The 22,876-nt window shown below is 40.3% G+C and overlaps 1 protein-coding gene across 2 annotated transcripts in view; it reads left to right on the top strand.

The window, feature by feature from the left end:
- The window catches only part of opcml (opioid binding protein/cell adhesion molecule-like), a 338,109-nt gene that overhangs the window by 138,360 nt on the left and 176,873 nt on the right, over positions 1-22,876 (top strand). The window contains exon 2 of one of the 2 annotated variants that reach the window (XM_069713720.1): positions 16,564-16,639. In XM_069713720.1, the coding sequence (XP_069569821.1) occupies positions 16,564-16,639 (76 nt within the window). Of the gene's footprint in view, positions 1-15,940; positions 16,640-22,876 lie in introns of those variants that run through there. The other variant, XM_069713719.1, reaches the window with a different exon arrangement.

Genomic DNA, 22,876 nt, shown 5'->3' with positions numbered 1-22,876 from the left:
GTCAAAATCATTTGATGTATCACCATGTAGCATCATAACAATATCTGAAGTCAGTGATATAACCTCAAATAACAGTATGGCTGTTCAAGTTAAAGCAGTACTGACAGCTAACTGCATAGTCATCCATCAAGTTGTATTTGGAGAGTTATCTAACCATTTGGAAGAGCCCTGAATGAGTTCACAGCCTTTTCAATGAGTTTATCCCAACTGCCTCAATATTTTACTGACATTCCTGTAAGAAAATGTTACACATGGTCATTACTCAGAGAAGCGAGGGAAGCAACTCACCAGATTCTCTGGGTTGGCACACAATTCATCCTGGAATACATGTAACGAAGCTACAACAGGAAATCTTACTCAATTTTAAATTCTACAAGGTGTAGTGCAAAGAGGAATTAGATAATCCTCTTTACCTTGTCTTAGCTGTCATAATATGTATTGCGAGAAATGGTTCTAATTTTTTATACATTTACATTCAATTCCCATGCGGAAAATGCATCACTGGTCCACCAACTTACAACTGGATGGATCACTATGAAATTTAGTTCGCACACTCAAGGCCTTCAGGCCATTGGCCCTCATACTTTTACGAACATGCAAAACTAGCATGGTGATCCTGCTTAATCATGCATGCTTAGCAATGAATGGCATGTAAGCATTGTGACTGCATGTTTGCATGATGATATTAGAATTGAGCCCGAAAAACTGTTGTGCCTACAAATTACTGTAGGTGATTGGTAGTTTTACTGTATAGTCTGAGAACAACAAAGATGAAAACATTCAGCAAAGTTCATCTAAATAAATTAAATATAGTGCTGGAGAATGCATCCTCAGCCTACATGGCTATGACAAAATATTATTTTGAAAAGTTTATCTTGTGTCAGTATACAGTACATCAGCCAAAACTAGTAAAACGATGTCAGATGAAAAAAAAAGAAAAGAAAAGAACCCTGCCACTAAAATGGACAAACATGAAAATCTTAAGATTGACATCGAAAAGCTCATCGTAATGCAAAAAATATCAAATAAAAAAGATAATGACATGAAAGATTTTTTTTTTTTTTAATTTTTCAGGTAATTTTTTCAGTGCTTATTCTTGTTTCAGTGCCAATACACTGTTTACACTGCAAGTATTTCAATGCCAGTGGTTCCTTTTTCAGTGTAACGTTTTTTTTTCAACTCCAAATCTTATTTTCAATGCCAAACTTTATTATCAGCGTTTTTGCCCCATATTTATCACTTTCTAGTATTCAGTTGTTTATGCAGAAGGTGACCGATTACAATGGGCTCATCAATTCTGTGACCAACCAAATACTTCCCAACCTTCTTTTTTGACAAGATTAGCATGTCATGTTTTATTCTTGAAATTCAATGCAAACACTGTTGTCACATTTTACAAGTGATGTAATGTGAGATACAGTAGAATTAAAATGGCCTCTTATGAGCAAATGCAGTAGGAATTGCCCTGTATTCTGCCAATAATCCTACCAGCAACTATATATAATGAATATTTTAAAATTTTGTAAAACAACTTTTATAGAGAATTCCAATTTCACACAAGTAGCAAGACAACCCTAGAGCTACAATAAGTCCCGCAGACATCAGAAACAGACGCACACTTTAGTGTTACGCGACAAAAATACAGCCTTCTACAACACAAAAGTTCTAAACTGGATTTTGTTGTTGATGATATTTTGAAGAATCTGAAATTCATAATAGCCAAAGGTTATGTGCATGTGTGAGCTCACGTGATCTTTAATTTCATTCGCCATTCAAATCAAAGACAGAAAATAGAATAATGAAAGCAAGACTCCTCGGATACAATGGTTCTTTGTGTGTTCCGTGCATGCAGAGCAGATGAGAGGAGGTAACTGTTCAGGGCCACAGTGTTCCACCACAGAGCTCGTCTGTGTCGATATGATGAAAACAATAACAGGTTCAGAGAAGAGCTTTCTGTGCTGCACTCCTGATCATATTATTATGCTTTTGGGAAACACTTTTAAACCCCACACTTTAGCTGTTTTAATGCCACTCTTTGAGGCTTTTTGCTGAGGAGGCAAGAGCCGGTGTATGGTTTACATTTGTCCTCTTTGGCTTTTGATAAGGAAAATAAACCCGGTCTATGTGCCATTTCCGTCAAATTTGTTAGTCATCGGCAAATACTTGGTGTTCTGTTGCATTCTTAGTTCTGCAATATTATTCAGCAGACGCATATTGGCCCATGAAATCAGGACGTGTGAGACAGAAAATAAGTTTTCACACTGTTAAACGAATGTGTTTATTTCACGTTTGATTCACAGGGAAGGTTAAAACCAGTTTGACATTGCGAAATCAACTGGGACAAGAATATTTCATGGCTGATTAATTTTTAAAATAGTTCACCCTTTTGATATAATTAATTTAACATGAAGGCTTAATATTGAACTCTTTATGCATTTGAAGACATACGGGAGATATTTTGATCTCGGGAAGGACCTGCTCTGCCCCGCGAGAAAATGGGACAGGGAGATAATGAATATTGAATGAGCATATCTACTTCAAGCAGTCCTCCCTATTGACCAAATCCCATCGGCACACAAATCATCTGTGTGGTTATGCTGAGTTAATTAAGATCTAGTGTGTGGAATTAATGTAGTCATGCCATTGCAAAAGTCTTCGATCATTGGACCTGCTCTGTGTTATCTGTGAGCATTCTTACTACTGTGAAATGACGATGATGACATAATATTGAAAATAATCACAAATATATGGCATTTTTTGAATAAAGCTAAATCTACCTTACGCAGAGATGGAGAGCAAAATGTCTTCAATTCAAACCAAACCAAGAGGGATACCAAGTGGAGATTGTAAAGACTGTTACAGTATGTACTTCTGAATAGCTGTTTGTGTGGCTGGAATCTGGTTTGGGCTTTTATCGGGGGAAATACTGTACACTCCCAGGCTTGTGGGACTTCCACAGATAAGAAAAATGAGTGAGATTACGCCTACTTTTTCTTCTCAATGCCAACATTTTCCTTTCCATTGCCAGTTGTAATTGTGCCCCCCAGACTTTTAGAGAGTGAGCGCAGAAATTGGTCGGCCAAAGAAAACCGTCCTCGCTGAATCAAAATTCCCCAATGAGCCATTTGCTTTGCTGTTGTGAGACACAGGAAAGCAATCATCTTTTACAGAGTTAAGTAAATTAAGTGAGGAAATTTGTAAAACGATTTCACTTCTTACAGGACCTTGTGTTTTTGTGTAATGACTTAATCAGTTGAATTGTCGCACGTTATACTTGTTCAACTCTGAAAGCACATTAATCTATGTAGGAAACAAATACTGCAACTCTGCACAGCCCTTGTGGAAAAACTGTATGACAGGGAGATGCAAAGAGCGAGATCACCAGAGATGAATCCTGTCATGTGTATGTGTTTGTTTTTGTGACTGAAGCAGTGTCTACATCGAAGGCGTAGCATCAGCAAGCACGTTAGCAGAGCAGCAGCAGCAGCTGTGGAGCTCCATCTGTGTCTACACAGGAGGCATTCAGGCACAGTATTCAGCTGTAGGTCACCTGCTTTTACGAAGCGCCCAGAGCCCAACAAGCAATCCCTGTGGTTCTGTGCAGAAAAACAGCAAGAACTGATCTCACCCACCTCAGGTTGGACTTCTAGCATGTATAAAACACAAACTGTTTTAAGTCCCCTCTTGCTTTCAACACTCCGTCATCATCCTGACCCAAAGAAACCAGGAGTGAATGATTACAGAACTGTTGCTCGAATGTCGAGGGTCATTAAGTCTTTTGAGAGACGAGTGTCGACCGTCTGAAGGGACATCACAACCCCTGCAGTTTTCCTACTGCAGAAACAGATCAGTTCACAGCCAATTCACATCTTTGGAATCAGCTCTTTTTGCTTGTACACGTGAGACCATCGACTTCACTCTCAAGCAGAGTGAAAGAAACTCTTTTCTTGGAGTTGATTTTTAACACTTTTCAGGAGTTGAACCTTGAACTCTTTGGGAGTTAAAACTCAACTCCCATGAAGAGCAAATTTAACTTTAACCTTGAGTTGTTTGAATGTGAACTCTTTCACAGTGTTAACAGTCAACACTTAAGAGTGTGTATTGTTTGACACTCAAGAGTGTGTATTGTTTGACACTCATGGAGTTAAAATGTCAACACACTTACAAGGTTTTAAGTGAGACTGACAACGAGCTAACATATTAGTCACATTTAACAATCAAATGCAGTGTGCAACAATTAATGCAGCATGAAAACCAGGTAACAAGTTGTACAGTAACCAAAGTGTTAGTGACTGTGATTGGTATATATGTTATGTTCCTACATTGCACACTTATGGTTTTGAATGATAGCCCCATTTATTTACCATTATGTCTTCATTGAAATATTGACAAACAGCATGTTTTAACAAAACTAAATATGATTTCTGCCCATCACTTTGATGTCGTTTGGTTGCTTTATTCTCAAACGTTATGAAGAAATAGCTAAGGCATGCTGGGAAATGCTAATACAGCAACAAAGCTGTGCAGTCAACACCGGGAGTCCTGTTGAATCGTGCTCCTCAACACTCAGCGAATGAACACCAGAATATTACCAAAGTATAACGCTGAACAAAAGCTGGAGTCTAACTTAGAAAATAAACTCCCAAAATCAAACTCTTTGTTTAACGCCAGGATATTTCACTCCAGAAATGTGCTGTGTAAATGATACAGTCAACATGCAACTCATTACTTCCTACAACACCTTGCCTGCCCATGGACATACGAAAGGATTCTGTTTGCTTCTTCTCTACTCCATTGACTGTACCTCAGGAAGACATGACTAATACAAATTTCACGCTTACATCTTTGCACTACTAGTATATATATTTCAACAGTTTACTACATTGAGAGGCACAAAACTCAGAATCAAATTCTTTAGTCAATAAAGATTCCATTCAATTCAAATTTAAATAAACTTTGAATGCCAATATTCACGCCGTTTTAAATTCTTAGCCCTGTGTTGTCTGGCTACACTCCACATGAAATCGTTTCCAGTTCTTGCCTCCGACTGGGCGTAGACCTTGGGTTCATTTTGAAACTATTGGCAAAGCCTTTAACCAATCAGCACCAACTACCATAATAACCAAAACTCTACAAATGTTACTCTTACATTTAGAAAAATAAAAACTCTTGACTTCAACGTCATCGCTTTTAGCCATCGAGACTGGTCGCCGATTGGTCCACCCTTCACAGGGCCTGGGCAAATGTTAATGTGAGCATTTTTTTCTGACAATAATCAGAGTGAATTACTCTCCGTGCTATCTTGTTTCTTTTTCTTACATGCTTTAGTCATTATTTTGTATTATTTATTTTTTGTGAATGTGTACCGACAGCTGCTGCATACCAAAGCAAATTCCTTCTTTCTAATGGCATAATTGGCCAATAAACCTGGTTCTGACTCACACAGCTGTGTAGTCAAGTGGATTGATCAAAACAGCTGCGTATCTGTTTTTCCAGATGTGCAGGTAATAGACAACTTAAAAATACAGCTGAAACACTTTCTGTGTAGGCACACTGCAAGGGGACGATTGTTAAAGTTTGTTTTGTGTTTTGTGCAAAATTTCTTTGCCAGCCTGGTTTGGTCAGTTTAAAACGCTGTACGTTTCGCATTCATTATACAACAGTATATAAGTGTGATGACAGTGGACATCTTCCTTAAAGATCATCGTTTCCTAGCAGTGCATTCACCAGCACAAACAGCTCGCTGAACATTCTGTCCATGAAATCTGGGCTTACCAGCTGTGTTGTATTTTAATGTCCAGTGCAACACAATGCACAGATAGGAGGAGAGGCGCAAAACAGTGGGAGGTTTGCTCAAAAGAGGCTGCACAAAGTGAGGTGTTGTTACTTTGAAGGAAAATGAGTCTCAACATACAGACTCAAATTTACCTCCCATTAATTTCTGTTGCTGCTTCTACAGGTTAAATTGATTTAAACCTGTCTCCTGGAGATTACGTGTATCAAAATGGGTTTCCCAAATATTTGTAGGTGCAACTGGCTGGATGGATTACATTTAGAGGCCATCTCTAATACCATCATGGTCAGCAGGATTTGGTATGTCAAGGTAAACAATAGTGATGTTGAGGAGTAAGGATAAGTAAATTACGTAAACTCTAAGTCCCCGATGCAATTCATTCATTAACCACACTGATAAAGGGCAATGTGCTTCAAACGGGCCTCCTTTGTTATATTTTTCGGTTCATGAGCGGCAGATTTTTTCAGTGGGTGACAAGTTTAAACAGCAGGCAGCCCAGTTTAGCTTCTGGAATTTTCTACTTTGGAGCCATGCTGTTATAATACATGCAGAATGTGGTTTGGCATTGTCTTGCTACATGACAGGCCTTCCCTGAAAAAAAACTTTGTTTGAATGGAAGTATATGCTGTTTTTTGTCTTTTTCCCTTACATACAGAGATTTCTCCACATTCTCTCAATCTTTTTTATGATATTATGTAACGTAGATAATGAAATACCCAAATTCTTTGCAATCTTACCATCGTGTGACTCGTTGTCATTTAACCTAATTAGTTGTGAGATGTTCTGCCAGGTTTTTCTTTTAGCTTTAGAAAGCATTTGCAGTCTTTTGTTGCCCATGTCCCAACTTTTAGACGTGTTGCTGCCGTCAAATTCAAAATAAGCATATTTTTCAGCAAAGAAGCAAAGGTTCATGGGTAGAGCTCAACCAGGTATGTTGTGATCACTGCATATGGAATGTGTCCTGACCACAACACATGTCTTCTTACACATTGTTTTTGTGGTAAGACTCTCATTTGCACATGTGCTAGACATAAAACAACAAATCGCTGGCAGCACTTTTAAAACAACATTTCTTAGGCAAGCGTGCATTGCAAATAAAGGCTAACATTAACATTTTGAATATGCAGGGAACTGCCATGGTTCAGTTGCTTGTGGCTACTACGAGCACTAGATGAAAACTCTCTCTGCAATAAAAGCCCTAGTATGGAATTCCAGAACTGAAAGGTCTCTTAGTTTTACTAACTAAACAAATATTGAAAAGTGTACTCACTGTAAACTATGTGAGCACATTCCCACCTTGTGGGCAACTGGAGTGGCACTGAAAGAGAAATCATAATTGGTATAACTTTCTGACTGACTCTTGCTGATGTGAAAATTGGATGATTAACTGTCTGAAATTGTGCGTAACCTTTCTTTAAACGTTCCCCCATCGTGTCGATATTTTCCACAACTTTTCCAAGCCACTATCCATATGTCAGTGTCAAATAAGATCTGAGTGGTTGATTTATTCCATCCCAAGGTATTAGTTCCATTTGACTAATATTTGAATGGAAATTGCTCAGTCAGATGCATTCACCTTGAAGTGAGCGGAATCCATCTCAGGGATGATAGTCTCTGCCTAAATAAGCATTACTGAAGCCGCTCCTCTTACTTCAGATTGGACACTGTCATCGTCACCATCTAAATTGTTTATAACCTTTGGGTTAAAGATTGCTGCATTTGCATACATACAAATGAACAATTTAATTTTGATGAAACTGACTTATGGCGAAATTGACAGCCATGTTGACTTTGTCCTTGAACACCACAGTCTCTGTCTTATGGAATCACAGTGTTGATTTATATAGTTACAAATCGGATTTCCTATCAATGACACATTATGTGATGACTCAGAATATTGGATTTTTACATTAAAGTTACTTGTGTTTGTTAAGGAAAGAGGTAGTGATGATAAAGCCGTGTGGAAGTATCTTTGTTTTAAACATTTCTAAATACTGCCAGATCATCTTGCTCTTCATTAGTCTTATCTCTTTGTCCTAACATGCCCTAAAACCGTATTACCCCCCCACACACACACACCCCACCATCCCCGAGGCAACTGTTGAAATTACATCTTTAAGCCCTTATTATCCAAACCATTTACATAGCATCATCCTACAGATTTGATTTTGTCCAGATGGAGATATGCTATGTAAACAACCTTCTCTTAGTGAAACTGAAACAAAGAAAAAATACCCAGTTGGTCAAATTCATTCTCTTTTGTACTTGTGTTGGTGTGTGTTTCTATTGCCATAGTAACATATTTACTCCACATATTGTATCCAAATAAAGTATGGCTATAGAAAACCACACCAACACACAGAGTCCTTGTTGATGCCTTTCATATTTTGTAGATTCTCATGAGAGCTGAATGTCTTAATGCAGGACAATTTAGTTTTGACCTTCGGGTTGGTTTTATGTCCATTACTTGTCACCAGAAGAGTTGCAAAATATTGTTGGAATATTGACAGATTGGATGAAAAAGAAAAGTTCTGTATACTGAACACGCAGTTAAGACCCCTGCTAACATGTTCTGTATCAGTGCCACATCTTTGAGCGCATACTTTTAATTCAGACACACGCTCACAAGAATGTCATGCAGAGGTCAGTGGGAGAGCCTCTGATATTGTATCAGCATATCTGCTGAACACACGCCTGCTGGGAGCACAGAGAATATTACACCTATTGATAACACTGGATGTATCTGCATTCAAATCATTTAAAGTTATCAGGTTCTTAAATAATTCATGTCCTTATGCCTTACTTACACTGACTGACTTTGCAAGACATCGTACAGCATTAACAGGGAAAAAAAGCAGGGAGGGCTGGGACCAGATCAGACGGGAAGAAGACCAGCATAACTCCATGAGAGCAAAGAAAGATCAACCATTCATTTTAAAACCTGGCTACAGACATAAACAGCCCTTTGTTCCACATGATGTGACTGCAGTGAAGGCGTCTGATTTAAGCTGTCTGATAAGTCAAGACTGAGGCAGATGTAGTTATCTGAGATCAAAGTTGGAATCACGTGCGGCTCTTCATGCCAGGAGCACTTAAGCTCCTACACAGTGTAAAGCAAACCTGAACCAAGTTGCTATTTGATTTAAAACAACAACAACAAAAAACAGCAGAAGCTCTGTAAGAGAAAACACAGTCAACCCTGCAGATGGAAACAGTTATTGGTTTCTCACTGATCAGCAATGGAGATAATGTTCAGTTAAAATGACTTGTGTTTTAATGCTGTACAGTGCTGCTTTAAAAAAAACTGAAAACATATAATTGTTCTCATAAACCAGGAGTATATTAACTTAGTTTCTGGGAGATGGTGTCAGGCAGCCAGCATAGCAAAGGAATTGTTTTAATGTTTCTTCTGTCCATATTGACCAAAAAGAGAATCCATCTTAAAACAGTGAGGGACAACAAAACCAACAGTTCTCTGTCTGTACAGCACAGAATTCCAGAACTAATTCAAACTTAATATGGGGATTCGACAGTCTGACTTCAAATCACCTCAATATTTTTCGTTTTGACGTTGGAAATTTTCCATTTTGTGTTACCATTAATCTGTTGTGGCATGGGAAGGAATCTGTTTGTGGAAGCTCTACGGAACTTTTCGAATTTAAAAGATCCCCACTTGTTTTGACAAATTTAAGCTGCTTCACCTACGCAGAGAATGATCATTACACAAAATGACGACTGTGGATTTGGCCCCCCCCCCCATGGCTTACATTAAAACTGCTTTAAAAGGGGATGTCTGTGGACTGGAGAAAGAAAGAAATCAAATAAGAATTATTTCTGTGGGGGGTTTGATTATTTCTCCACATGCCTGCATGGGATTCGTCTGGTGCTTCCTCCCAGAGTCCAAAGACATGCATGTTAAGTCAATTGGTGAGCCTAAATTGGATGTGGGTATGAATGTTTGTCTGGCGACTTATCCAGGGTGCACCCTGCCTCTCGCCCAATATCAAGCTGGATAAGTTATATATTAGATGACGTGTATGTAATGTAAATTACTCCTTGTTAGGAAGGAGAGTGTTTTGTGGATAGTTCCATACGACAGTGGACTTGAGTACATCAGTCTGCAATTGGCATCATTTTTCCAACCACCCAGTTGGGGCCTTTTAAAAAAAAAAAAAAACTGTTTATGGTTTCCATGGTGATGGTTGCATAACTTTAAGGAGGTAGTAATTTTAATGCACAACATGGTTGAGGTGATCATTTTAACCCAGGCTAATAGTTAATAATATGACAAATCCAGCTGACTCTTGTGTATTGAATTGGATGTGAATCAGGTAGTTGGAAATTGGGAGTTGGGAATTTAAAGGCCTTTTCCCCTGCTCACCTGGTTTAGTAATCTCGCCAGCCATGCAAGACCACAGAGTGTGACACTGCATCATTTATGCACTGGTCTGTATGCACTGCGATATCTCCATGGACAGTACTAGAGGGCGCACATCAAATTTTGTGTCAAACTCTGGAAATCGCAACAGAGACCATTAAAATATTGCAGGAAGCCTGCGGCAAATGAAACAATGGGAACGTCAGTTTCCAAAACGGAAAACTCGCATCAGGTCGTGCGCGCAACCAGGTGGGTTTTCTTGAGGGTGATGGTGGTGCACTGTGTTCTACTGTGATGTTCAGAGGTGACTGAAGAAAAGACATTCAGTGGAAATGAATTGAATTGCGGCACGATGGCGCTTGGGTTCTCCAAAATGACAATGCAGCCGCTCACAATGAACTGATAACGTGCAAATTCTTACACGTGTAACTCAGGTGCTGATTTTGATCAAGTGACAAAACTTGTAACATTTACTCAGTAGTTATACCGTCCTCCTGCTTTGTGCACGTCACTGCTTATCATTAATGCACAACAGGGAGTAGTCTCTGAACATTGTTCCATCCTTGTAACATTGAACCACTTCCCACACTGGGCACCAGTTCTTATAACACCAGTAGAGGAGCATATTAGTTAACTCTTTCCAAGTTTGTGATCAGCCTGTGGACGCCGAATCGTAGCACCATAAACTAGACGATTAAAACCTGAATCTCCAGACTAGCATGTCGGTTTGTTCCAGCGTAAAGTTTAGATGGCGGTGCCGGTCTGTCCTTTAAAACTGACAGTACGCTTTGCCAAAGCAGTCTAAAAAGGGAATGAGAGGACCTGATTTGATTGGCCATGATTGACAAATCATGTGACACACCTTCTAATTATCCATACCTTCTACTTTGCGCTTGTGTTCAGCAAATATCAAGCACATTTGTCACACCTGTGGTAGACGTTGCATTGTGCTGGGCACGGGTGGACAAAAAAATAGAGCCCTAAGAGTTTCCTGTTGAGAAAGTTAATGAGAGACAGTACGAAGAAAATGCTTGAGACACAGGACGGGTCTGTCCCCAATATAGCTAGCTAGTTACCCAAGATAGATGGATGGATGGATGCCGGCACACTGTCAATAAGAAATTACTCTGACTGGCATACTAAAAAAATTAAAAAAAAATAAAATCAAAATCAAAATCAAAATTTGTCATGAGGTTTAGTTATGATCATATTCAAGTTATAATATACTACCTGCAGGATTTCACTTATTGTGAGCAGGTCCTATAACTTCTATCAGACAAAGGAGACACTTTTGGTACGAACAGGATTTATAAACTAATCAGACCAAAAACGTACAAATCGAAGTTTGCCTTGCACCTTGTTTTATTAATTTGTCCCAACTCAGCCAGTTAGGAGCGTCTTCTAGCCTCAGGGTGTTTTGTGAATATGCTCTCTGTTGTCTAACGCTTTGGGAGATCATTTAGAGAACAAGTTTGACTAAAAAAGTACTTCTTGTGTTTTTTTTTTTTTTTGTCTACAGCCCATGCAATTGGCAGTAGACTATTGTTTGTTTTGATGTCACTCACTTGTGTATTTTTGTGAACTAATTCTCCAACTTTAACAAAACTGAACCAAACCCAAACATAACCACAAACACTACTAGTTTACCTGAACACATTTAACCTTTTAACCGATAATAATAATAATTTTGCACTTTTCAAAGACGAATTAAACAGTGCTAAAAAAAAAACCCCGTAAGAAATAACAAATAAACTTTAAATGAATGAATAAAATAAATGTCCTACTCTGGCAGTTTGTTCCAGAATCAACTTTGGTTGTCTCAATCTCTATCAGAGGAGGCTATATTCTGGCTAATGAGGGTTTAACATCTTAAGTACCCAGTTTAAATTGAAATTGATATTATGTGGATTATGTCGTTGATTTTGTGAGCAGTTTAAGTTTGTATAGTTTGTCAAATGAAGGATGGTTATAGCTCCAAACGTATTTATAAACATTTCACTAAACTTTGGTGAACTGACCTCAGAAAATCCGCCTCTCTGAATAAGTTGCGTAATGAGCCTCTGCAGATAACTGAATCCATTGAATGAGCGCTCTTTATTCAGTCTAGCCATGTTTTTGCTTGGGTATTAGCTTGCCTTGGTCAGAGGCCTGTCCATTGTCTGCTAGCTCTGCCCATCCTCACATGATATGAATGAAGATTAGCATGGATTGTTTGAATAAACCACCCGGGGTCCAGTGTTAATGTGTTGCAGCAGGAAATTATGTGAATGTCACTGCATGTATAAGTAAAATAAATGAGGAACACAATCAAGGCTGCAACTGGTCAAAAATATGTTGATTTAAGTGAAATGGCTTTGGTTATTTGAGCATGTTAAAATCAATACGTCCACCTCCTGTTTTAGAGTAGTGGTAGTCGATCTTGGCTTTTTTTTTGTCTTGCTCTACCTCCGTCTATGTTTCTATGATACATCAAGAATGATTCATGTGGGCCGCGCAACAAACAATGCCATTCTAATTTGTCATTTCTGCATGTTTGGCACCCTCGCTTGTGGTGGAGCTTTGGCAAGGTCATAGGATGTACCTGACCCGCTGAGAGGAAGAACAATGAGGGTCAAAACATAATGCACATGACATGGATTAAAATGGATTTCAGTCTTGTTTTATCCTGAAAACACCACTGAGTACAGCTGATAGCTGAAACTAGTGCACATACTTGCTACTCTTCATTACGTCTTTTGATGGTGTTCTTATTAAATCCTCTGTATCGTCACTGTCCGTTGACTTGCACATGCCACGAATGTGTTAAAGCAACGTAATGTACCTAAACACAGCCCTAATCGACTGTGAACAATAGCCTCCATCCACCCCCTCCCTGTATCCTTGACTCTAATTAAGACCACATATCTTAGATTTTGCTGAGGTCAGGGAGGGGTTTTAATTTAAAAACCATTAAGACGTGCACATAGTGAGGACTTGTGTTCCATTCCAGGCTGATATCATTTTAATTAAGTCTTATCTTTGCCCAATTTCTGTGGCACAAGACATCATCATAATTCCTCAATAACAGTCTTTGATTAAACTGCACAACAGTTTGGTAAATGCTATGGGCTGCTCCTTGTTACAACAAGTCAGTACTTGTGTATCTCAGGCCAACCAATCATGAAAGCTAAAGACTTTCTGGAGTTTAAAACAAGGGGATGGTGGCATTTAGCTGGTGTCTTGAAATGCTGGAAACAGAAGAAATGGGACGTATAAGATGGTGTGAATAATATATTTTATGGTTAACGACACCCCAAGGTCCACTTCCATTGTGCTGAAGTTTTCGTGCTGCAACCACAAGACTGGGTAATAAAATCTTTAAAAAGCCTCAGACCTTCTGAAAGACATACATAATGGTCCTTTTGGCAATGTTTTATGCTGCACACGTAGTATGTTTGTATTTAAAGAGGAATGCTTTTATGGTGAAGTCAATTGTGACGAGTCTGATGAACAGGCTGCAGACTGTAGCCTGCAAATAGGAGCCCATCAGTGCTTTCACACTTGCACAAACATTTGATACCAGACAAGAACAACACCATGTGTTACTTGTATCTTTCCCCAGTGATGGCATCCAATGCTGTCAGTGCATTGTCATTTCTTGTCTCCCATTCAGTATCTTAACAGCGTGCCAAATTGATGTTAAGGTAAAGAAATTATATTGTGCAATCGTCTCATGAGACTCAAAACCTGTCATAGTAATTCTGAGAGCTGCTGTTAGATGTGCTGCAAAGTGCTACTCACATCCCTAGTGGCCAGCAACCCCTCCATGCATACAGATAGGGATGGGGAGAAGCAGAGCCAGAGCACATTAGTAAACAAAGTGAATGTGTCTCAGTGAAGTTCAGACTCTCATTAACTTGAACACGTTCCCTAAAAGTTACCTCTCCTCCTCAACCTAATTTTCCAACATATGAAATTAAAATTCCATCCATCTACTAACTGTATAGAGCTCTCTGAGGCTTTTAAATGGGGTTAAATAGTCACAGATATAACATTTTTGGTCGACAGCTTAGCAATAATGGCTGTACAAAACGGAATTCTCTGATCAAAAGGTTCAGATTCTGCCTCTTTTTAAGTCTACAAGATGGTTACGCAGCTTTTAATTAATGACATCAATGCAGATCTTCAGTTGAAGGTTAATGGGACACGGTTTCATTAAAAGGAACTATTGTATGTCATTTTGATGATTCTTGACTTGGAAATAAAGCCTCTGTGGTAACATTTGTCTAAATGAGTGAATCTCATTTTAGAATTGATCACGTGGCACATCTCTTGAATTCTCACAGGAAAACAAACAGATGATACACTGATCTACGGGCCGATTCTTTGCTTAACTGTAAGGTAAAGTGGGCTGTGTCTGTTCATCACATACAGGGTGTTCATTGATTTTCTACTTTATAGATACTGAGCTGTACCGAAAGCCAATTCCTTGTTTCCTCTTGCATATGCCTCTATGCATACTACAACTGGGTGTATGTGCACATGTGCACCGGTAAACATGAAGGTAACCTATTAACAGAAGAAGCTGTGTTGTTTATCGAGTTAGGCTCGACAACATGAAAGCATGTGGAATACAGTCCAAACATAATGAAATAAACACTGAAGATGACACAGGTTTCCACTGCAGTCGGCAGCGTGCTTGTTGTGAAGACAATTCATTCTCAAATCTGTAATTCTGGGTTGCACACAAATTTCTGCAGATGTCTGCTGCAGAAACTGTGTTATTACCACATGCACCATATGCACCACATGCACCGATACACATGCTGGAATAAAACCTGACTCCAGCTTTGCTGTGTTGTAACTTCATCAAGCATAGAGACAATTTGTCAACATACAACATTTCAAGACAAAACTACAGTAATAAAGGTCTGGAATCTAAATTCTGAAAAATTCTAGAGGCAAAACTTTCATGAAGCAGTTGCCTGCTCTGCACCCCGGCCTTCATTGTACGAACATTAGGCCGCAGACCTCCACAGAAAACTCTTTTCATTTTACTCGCCTGTGTGGATCTATTAGTAAAGCTCATGACGAGGGTGAAAGTTTCCCCACAACTCATTTCACTAGAAGGGCTAGTTAACCTGTTTCCCGTCCTGGTTGTCAAATAAAATCACACTGCAGTCCTATTTGAAGACATTTCGTCCCAAGGAGCTCTGTCTTAAATCATTCAACAACACATCAACAAAAAACTCTTTCAAGTGCTCCTGAACAGCACTTACTGAGAGCAGAGTGGTGGTGAGGGTGAAGCCTATTATTAGAATGCTACTCTTGATTCGTGCTCTGATTAGGATTGTGTGAAGTGAATTAAATTCTTGTGAAATGAAAAAAAAAAATCTTCTTTTTTTTGTAGCCTCTGGGCCCTTGAGTGCTCCCCTGGTCACCCACTCAGTCAAAGAGCTACAAGTGATCCCAATTAGTACCAGAGTGAATATTGAAGGTGCCAAGAAGACAATTTGAAGACTATATCAGCATCTATTGAATACATGGCTTCCATCAGTGATTAAGTCATATTCAATGCCATAAGAAATTATTTATGATTGTCATGTTGCTAAACAGAAGTGTCCCCTTAAGGAAATACTGGTGTCTGGATCCTAAACTGATGAATATAGGAACCCTGCAAGGTCCACATGCGAGCAGGCTACCTGGCGATTAAAGGAGAGAGAGATAGACACAGGGAGAGAGAGAGAGAGAGAGAGAGAGAGAGAGAGAGAGAGAGAGAGAGAGCGAGAGAGAGAGAGAGAGAGAGAAAGGGAGCGCGTACTTCAGGAGCTGTTGTCTACTTAACGAAAAAAAAAAAAAAAAAAAAGGCTCCAGAAGCGAATTCGGGCTTTTTGCTTTGAGTATTCGCAGCTTTACACAGTTTCACCCAGACGACCGAAAGAAAGGAGAACACCGAGGGAGAGCGCAAAGACACATACAAGGGATCTTGGCTGATGCATCTCTGCGAGAGCATCCATTTCACGGCGATTACAGTTTGAAGCGGAGGAGACGGTGCGCATTTCTCAGAGAAACACGGTGCTTCTCTCGTCTCCGAAGTCAGTTTCCTAGAGCGGCTGGCGGGCGGAAAGACACTTTTTTTTTTTGCGTCTATCGACACAGACAGTATTTCATAACAAGCCTGTTTACTTGGAGCAAAAGCAGGTCGACCGCAGCTCCTGTGGGCTCTACTGCATCTTATTTGTGGAGTGGAATTTGCGGTGCGCAGCTCAAGACGCAAAGGAATATCCAACGGTTCAAGTTTTCCTGGAAGTCGCGCAGTGACAGAACAACATGGGGATGTGTGGCTATCTGGCGGTGCCTGGGAAATGCCTTGTCGTTCTCGGACTTAAATTGTTATTCCTTGTACCTGCAGGAGTTCCAGCCAGAAGCGGGGATTCTGTATTAAAGGACAACATCACCGTCAGACAGGGGGACAGCGCCGTCTTAAAGTAAGTCTCCGACTGTATTCCATGATCACACCACCGATGTAATCTCCTGTAACAGCACGGAGAGCGACTCAGTGTGGCGGTCCGAACAGTTTATTAAGAACAGCGTCCCGGAGTTACTAAAGGTCACCATAACCTATATAAGCTTGTTTTTTTTTTTTTTAATAGGTCGGCCTACTATAACTATATGCGTTACATGTGCAAGTTGTGCTATGGCATGCAGCCCTCGGTGTTTAACCTCTCCTGCTCATTGCCCTTGAATGTTATTGATCTGGCTGCTTAATGTCTTGTTGAGGATGCACACAGCTGAGATACTCAGATTCAGCATTAGGAGGGGTTGTGCACGTATTGATTCGCGTATGTGATACAAATGCAATTATGCCTGGAATGTTCAGGGCTGTTTCGGTACTCTCCAAGGACCCAGAATAAACCTGACAGCTTTTTGATCACTTCACCCTTCTTGATTAAAAAAACAAAAACAATAAAATCTATGATAGGGCTGTCGAGACTTGTCGTGAAAGTGTTCATATCTTTCTCTCTCTCTGTTTTCTCTCACACAAACACATAAGCAGAGTATTTATATATACAATAATATAGGTGACTGTATATTTCTCTATATGTTGTTTTCTTATCTTCTCACTCATCACCGTGATATTCCTTTGTATTAGTATTGTGGGTTTACTTCTTTTTATTAAAATAGATCATGTGTGCTACTAGAAATGCCAGAAAGGGCCCCACTCCACCCACCAAGACACACACACACACACACACACACACACACACACACACACACACACACACACACACACACACACACACACACACACACACACACACACACACACACATATATATATATTCACATATAAATGGAGGTGGAGCTCATCAATAATAATAGAAATATGTTGAAAATATGCGATGCTCCATTGCAGGGTTAAATAAACATATGAAGCAACGGTTTTCTTCACACGCAAAACAGTTGTGCACATCTGCATGGTCCCACATATGTTTATAACACCTTAGATTTCTTACTTAAGTATGATTTACAAAAGATAGGCTGTGAAAGCAGACATGTGTGACTGTTTGATAAAATGGTCACATGTCCATGTTTATGAAAGGACGACTGTCTGGTGCCTCAAGCTGTCAGAGCAGGGCAGTGGCGTTCACCTGGCTTTAAGACGGCTTAGATGAAGGTATCTGGGCAACAATTATTCTGTTGAGACAGACGAGCAGCTAAACAGCTCGCAGTTGCATCTTGGGAAGGTGATCAGGCGCTGCACCATTTCACCCCAGAGAAGGTGCTAAGTTTAGTCCAAGATAGAGTTGTGCTCAGTCGTCATCTTCTCACCCCTGCTCTGTGCAGCCTAACCACTCGGTTAATCCTCTCCTCATTATCTGCTATTACAAATGTATGCTGGTTTACACTGATTAGTACAACTTGTTAAGTAGCCTGCCGGTTCAATTTCACTCTGCTCACCCTGAATTGTGACAGGCTGAAATCCACTTCTAGAGCCTTTTGTCATGCCACAAATGGTTGCACCATGGAGCAGTTGTGCGTTTTCTTTGGGTAGCATTATATTCTCCTTTTCTTGTCCTAACCTATGCACCCTACAGTAGAGGAATCATCAAAGAACGTGTGGATCTGCCATGACCTGAGTTGAATCTTAAAAGGAGAGGTGTAGAAAGTGGACTCAAAAGCTGACAATATAGTTTTCCTGAGACCTGCCGGTGCTGCTCCTCGGTGTATCCGACACACTGCCCTTGAGCAAGATGAGCTGCTGCTTGTCAGTGAGTTAGTTTGTCCATAACTTAGAAAACAATGCTATCCACACGCATCGCTTTGAGCTTCTCCCGAAGCAGGAGGGACTGGATGGTGTTGAAAGCACCAGAGAAATCATTGTCATCCTTCTTCTCAGCTTTAGGGGTGGAAATAAGGCCTGTGGAGAGGGTATGATAGCATTGTCCACACATTTGACAGCAAACTGCTACATGCCCTGGTGGCTGAAGGCTGATGCTGTGAGCCCCCACTGCCCTGCCTGTGAGAAGCCTAATCACCCAAATGGCAATGATGCAGAGGTTCGGAAGGACTGCAGGCTGGTGAGGTTTATATTCACAGAGGTGGGCCAGGGGCAAGAAGCCTTGGACTGGAGGCGGAAGAGGAGGGCAGCTGTAGGGATGACCTCCGAGTAGATTGACCGAATGGGAAGACTCGACAGGCTCGATGTGCTGCAGCATTAATCCCTGCTCTGTTTTTTTTTTTTAAACATTTAAAGGGGCTGAATTACAGCACTTATGCATTCCAACTAATTCCTACCATCACACTGCTGTAGTTCCAAATACATTGCAGTGTTCGAAAGCTGCATTTAACCACAAAAACACGGCTTTAATATGTGAAATATTGTCATTAGTATCCGTAGTATTTGTAAAGCCCCTACGTTCCCACGCCTGCAACATTTCCCGAGGATAAAATCACCTCAATTTACCAGTATAACAGTTGTCCTACAAAGAGAGATCCAAACAGTCATACACAGGTGTTCGCTCCATCCTGACCTAGAAAGCTTTTCTAGCTCACATTAAGAGTCGAAGTGGTGCTGTGAGCTGATTCACAGAAGCTTGTCGAGGGTTAAATGCTTTTAGACCAGGGAAGGTACAACGTCAATGTGATCCTGGAAATATGGTTTTAATGAACAATGTCTGCATCTGAGTGATTTCCTGTAGCTGGGGCTTCCTAAGGGCTTATTCTGTTTCCACAGGCCTGCATTATCGAATCAGTCAAGGGCAACACAAAACAGTACGACTGACACAAAGAAAGTCACTGCCGACAGGAAGTTAAGCAGATGTGAGCTGGATCATAATTAGAATCATTGAACACCAATTTAGAAGCAATATTACTTTTTTTTTTTTTTGTTTGTTTATTTTGAATAAAGATGACTAGGAAAAACGAAATGCCAAGTCACACATGTTAGAAAAACACTGCATTGATGCTAGTTTTAAGCCAATACATGGTGCTTGTGAGATTGTGTCTTTACAGTGGAATGTTCAGGTGCTGGTAATTTCATTTATATGGTGAGCATCCATGATTCTTTGGGAATAATGTGGTTTCTAATTGGCTGGAGTGTTGCCAGAGTTTGCTTTAGTGAGGCAGTCGTGGTAAATGTTGGGTGACAAACCTAGCAGACGTACCCGGTGCTGAAGATACGGTGTGTATTCCAGTGAATCACGAGTGATGACAATTAAGCACCGAGTGAAGCGCTTCCGTTGCATAATCAGACTGTCTATAATGTTGGTGCTGTTCTTGTTGTTGTACCACTTCTGGAGCCACAACATTGCACTGCATTGGCATTCTTTCTGTGGACAGTAGTGGGAGAATACAATCAAATTAATCATCATCCATGTACGTTGACATTATTTGTTTGTTCATGTACTAATAATAACCCTCAAGTAGTCAAACAAACACTTCCCTGGCATGGTAGCTCGAAGGGTCTCAGTATTCTGATGTCACTATAAACACAAGTACAGCAGCATTGGTCATCGTGTGCAGGCTAATGCTTCGACCATGGCTTCAAATGCTAAGGTTGATCAAATTAACAATATTGAATGTAAAAGTACAGGAAGACATTCACAAGGAGCTGCCATTATCACCCTGCCAATTGTTATTTCGTGGGAATTTTTTTAGGAGTGGAAAGTGAAAAAATAAACACCAATCTGACCAACAATTGAAATCCTTATATCTTACTAATTTAAATGAGGAAAAATAGCTTTTATTTAATTGAACTGATTTTGATGTATACATGATTACACTCATTCGTGGCAATAATTGCTTTAATGAGGTTCTCATGTCAGACTTGTTTGGTAAAGCATTCTTTCAGTGAAAATTATTTTGGACAGCTGCATTGATTTTCTCCACTTTTTATTTATATTGTCAATTTTTGCAAGTTTTGGGTTTCATTTTCTCCCTGTTTAAGTGCCCAGTTTGTCATCCTGCTGTCCTTGTCACTGCTAACTCTGTGGATGACCTGTGGAGGGCTCCACACACCTCTGTGACATCTGTTGTCACTGACCGTTTATTTTCACCTGCAAATGATGAGCTCCAGCGGTAGGGCGAAACACACAGGTGGTTCACACTCCCTGTTTCACCTCCACCCCCAGAACAACCGGAGTCACTTGTGCAAAAAAGAAAAAGGGTGACAGCTCTGGCCGGCTTCCGGCTCATGGCTAGTTGTGTTTATCGAAGTGTGAAGTGTCTCTTGGCCATTCAGCAGTTTGTTTGGATCTGTAACTGTACAGACGATACCTTATCACTTTGAATTTGCTTGTGTTCGTTTATCCACCCAGGTTCAACCACTTAAACGTGTGGGTGTTGTCTATATTTAATGGGACATCCCTTATGTTTGTTCACACTGACAGTGGATGGCAGTGTACCTACAGGAGACATGAAATAATCACATAGGATGGTCCTGCTCTGCTTGGTAACCACAGTCAGTCTGCACCGGCTATGCCTTTTATTCCTCTGTTTTCAGCGAGTCACTGCTGGCATCCAAGAGAGTGGCACCAGACCTAGACAAAAATCTCTTCATTCAGCTTTGGGTGACAGTGATCCAGCTTGCATTCTGTGAGGCACTGATCCGAGTTCAGACTGAGGGCTGGTCGGGAAGTAGGTGGTAAATCCTGTTTTACCTATAACCATTCTCCTTAAAGAGAACTTATTATGCATTACCCTATTTTCTGTCATATATATAATGTAAAAATGTCAGATCTTCACACTAAATGTGGCCAGAGTTTGAAATAATTAGGGAAACATGTGTATAAGTCAGCTCTTTGAGAAAAAAGCTCAAGCTTCAGACTTTCCTGAGCACTCGGTTCATGACTTCAGCACTTCACGCCATTTGCTCCAAAGTACTGGGCCACACCGGTCCCCCTAGTAAGTCCATCTATAATACCAAAAGCAGTTACACTCAGGCAAAGATATGCCAAGCCAGAAGGCTGTCAAACTGATTTAGTGGATTCGAACACTTGCACCTATTGAGATGTGTGGAAAAAAATCTTACATACAGCTAGTAATTGAATAACTAAATGAGTGTTTTATTTACGAAACCTCCACCTGTAATCTTTGTGGCTGCTGATGTTCATGTTGTCCACTCTCATATTCTGGATTGCATTCGAGCCCAAACATTTACAGTTGGATTTGAGAAGTTGCCATTTCCATTAAAGAATCAGATATTATCTTACTTAGTAGGCTTAGAGTTTTCTTTTCAACACCGGCAAGAGGCAAAGCTAATCTAGTGGAGTCTCACAATAAAAATTTAAAAAATATAACCTGAATAAGCACAGTTGGTCTGTTTTAAGGAAAGCACCACTCAGACTTGACAGTTCCACTCTCAGCGAGGAGTGGAGCACAAGCCTTTGTCACAGCTGTTCTGCTGCCGATGAGGACACTTCTGAAAATATCAACTGAGAACTACTGCTTTCCCTCAATGCCACTGACTCTGCAGCTACTTCCCTGACAGGCCCTTTGTAATATGGCTCCCTGTGGCCCTTCTCCCAGGTGAACAGATTAGCTGCAAAGATGGCTGAGGTGATGTGCGGTTGACCCTTGGCACTGTCTCTGTTTTAGTCTTGTAAGGCAGAGTGGGGAGAGTCGAATGCCAATTGATGGCAGAACTGTCTGTAAAGGAGCAGCCTCAGAATTGACACCACTTGGTTTAATAAGTTTAGGAGATGAATTTCCTTTTTGTGCTAACATAACTATTTGTTGTAGAGAGAAATGAACATCAGGGCTTGTGTTGCAGGTAGAGCATTGTTTTCCTCATCGCTGGATCATCCAGGTCTGCGTTGACTGATTTTGGCAAGTGGGCATGTTTGAGGAGATGCTGATGTAGCAGATTCAGAGTCAGCACCTTCTGCTACGGTCAGCTTCGTAGTAAAGTGGAAAGTGGACATGTTGGGGGGTGTCTAATAAAGGTGGAAGTGGGGCCCTGAATGACATTTATTGGCTAATATGGCTGTATTGATATGCTTTTGATTTCAGTCTACCTTATTGGCAGATATTCCTATTTGACCTCATTTTCCACAGGATTTTTCTCCACAGCTCGAAATTGTATTTCACAAAGTGTCTCTTCTGGAGCTCAAGGTCGTTCACTTTGGCCTCACAGTTGAGGAGCTGTAACTGAGGGATGGAATGTTTATCCAGGTGGAAATGTCAAAAAGATGTTTGATGGCTGAAGGAGGTAACTTGATATG

The sequence above is a fragment of the Brachyistius frenatus genome, unplaced genomic scaffold (genome assembly GCF_029030835.1).
Source record: "Brachyistius frenatus isolate BFR_SWC_R1_liver_20210118 unplaced genomic scaffold, ASM2903083v1 Contig_121, whole genome shotgun sequence".
NCBI classification, from domain to species: domain Eukaryota; kingdom Metazoa; phylum Chordata; class Actinopteri; family Embiotocidae; genus Brachyistius; species Brachyistius frenatus.
This window is presented reverse-complemented; position numbering and strand designations above follow the sequence as displayed.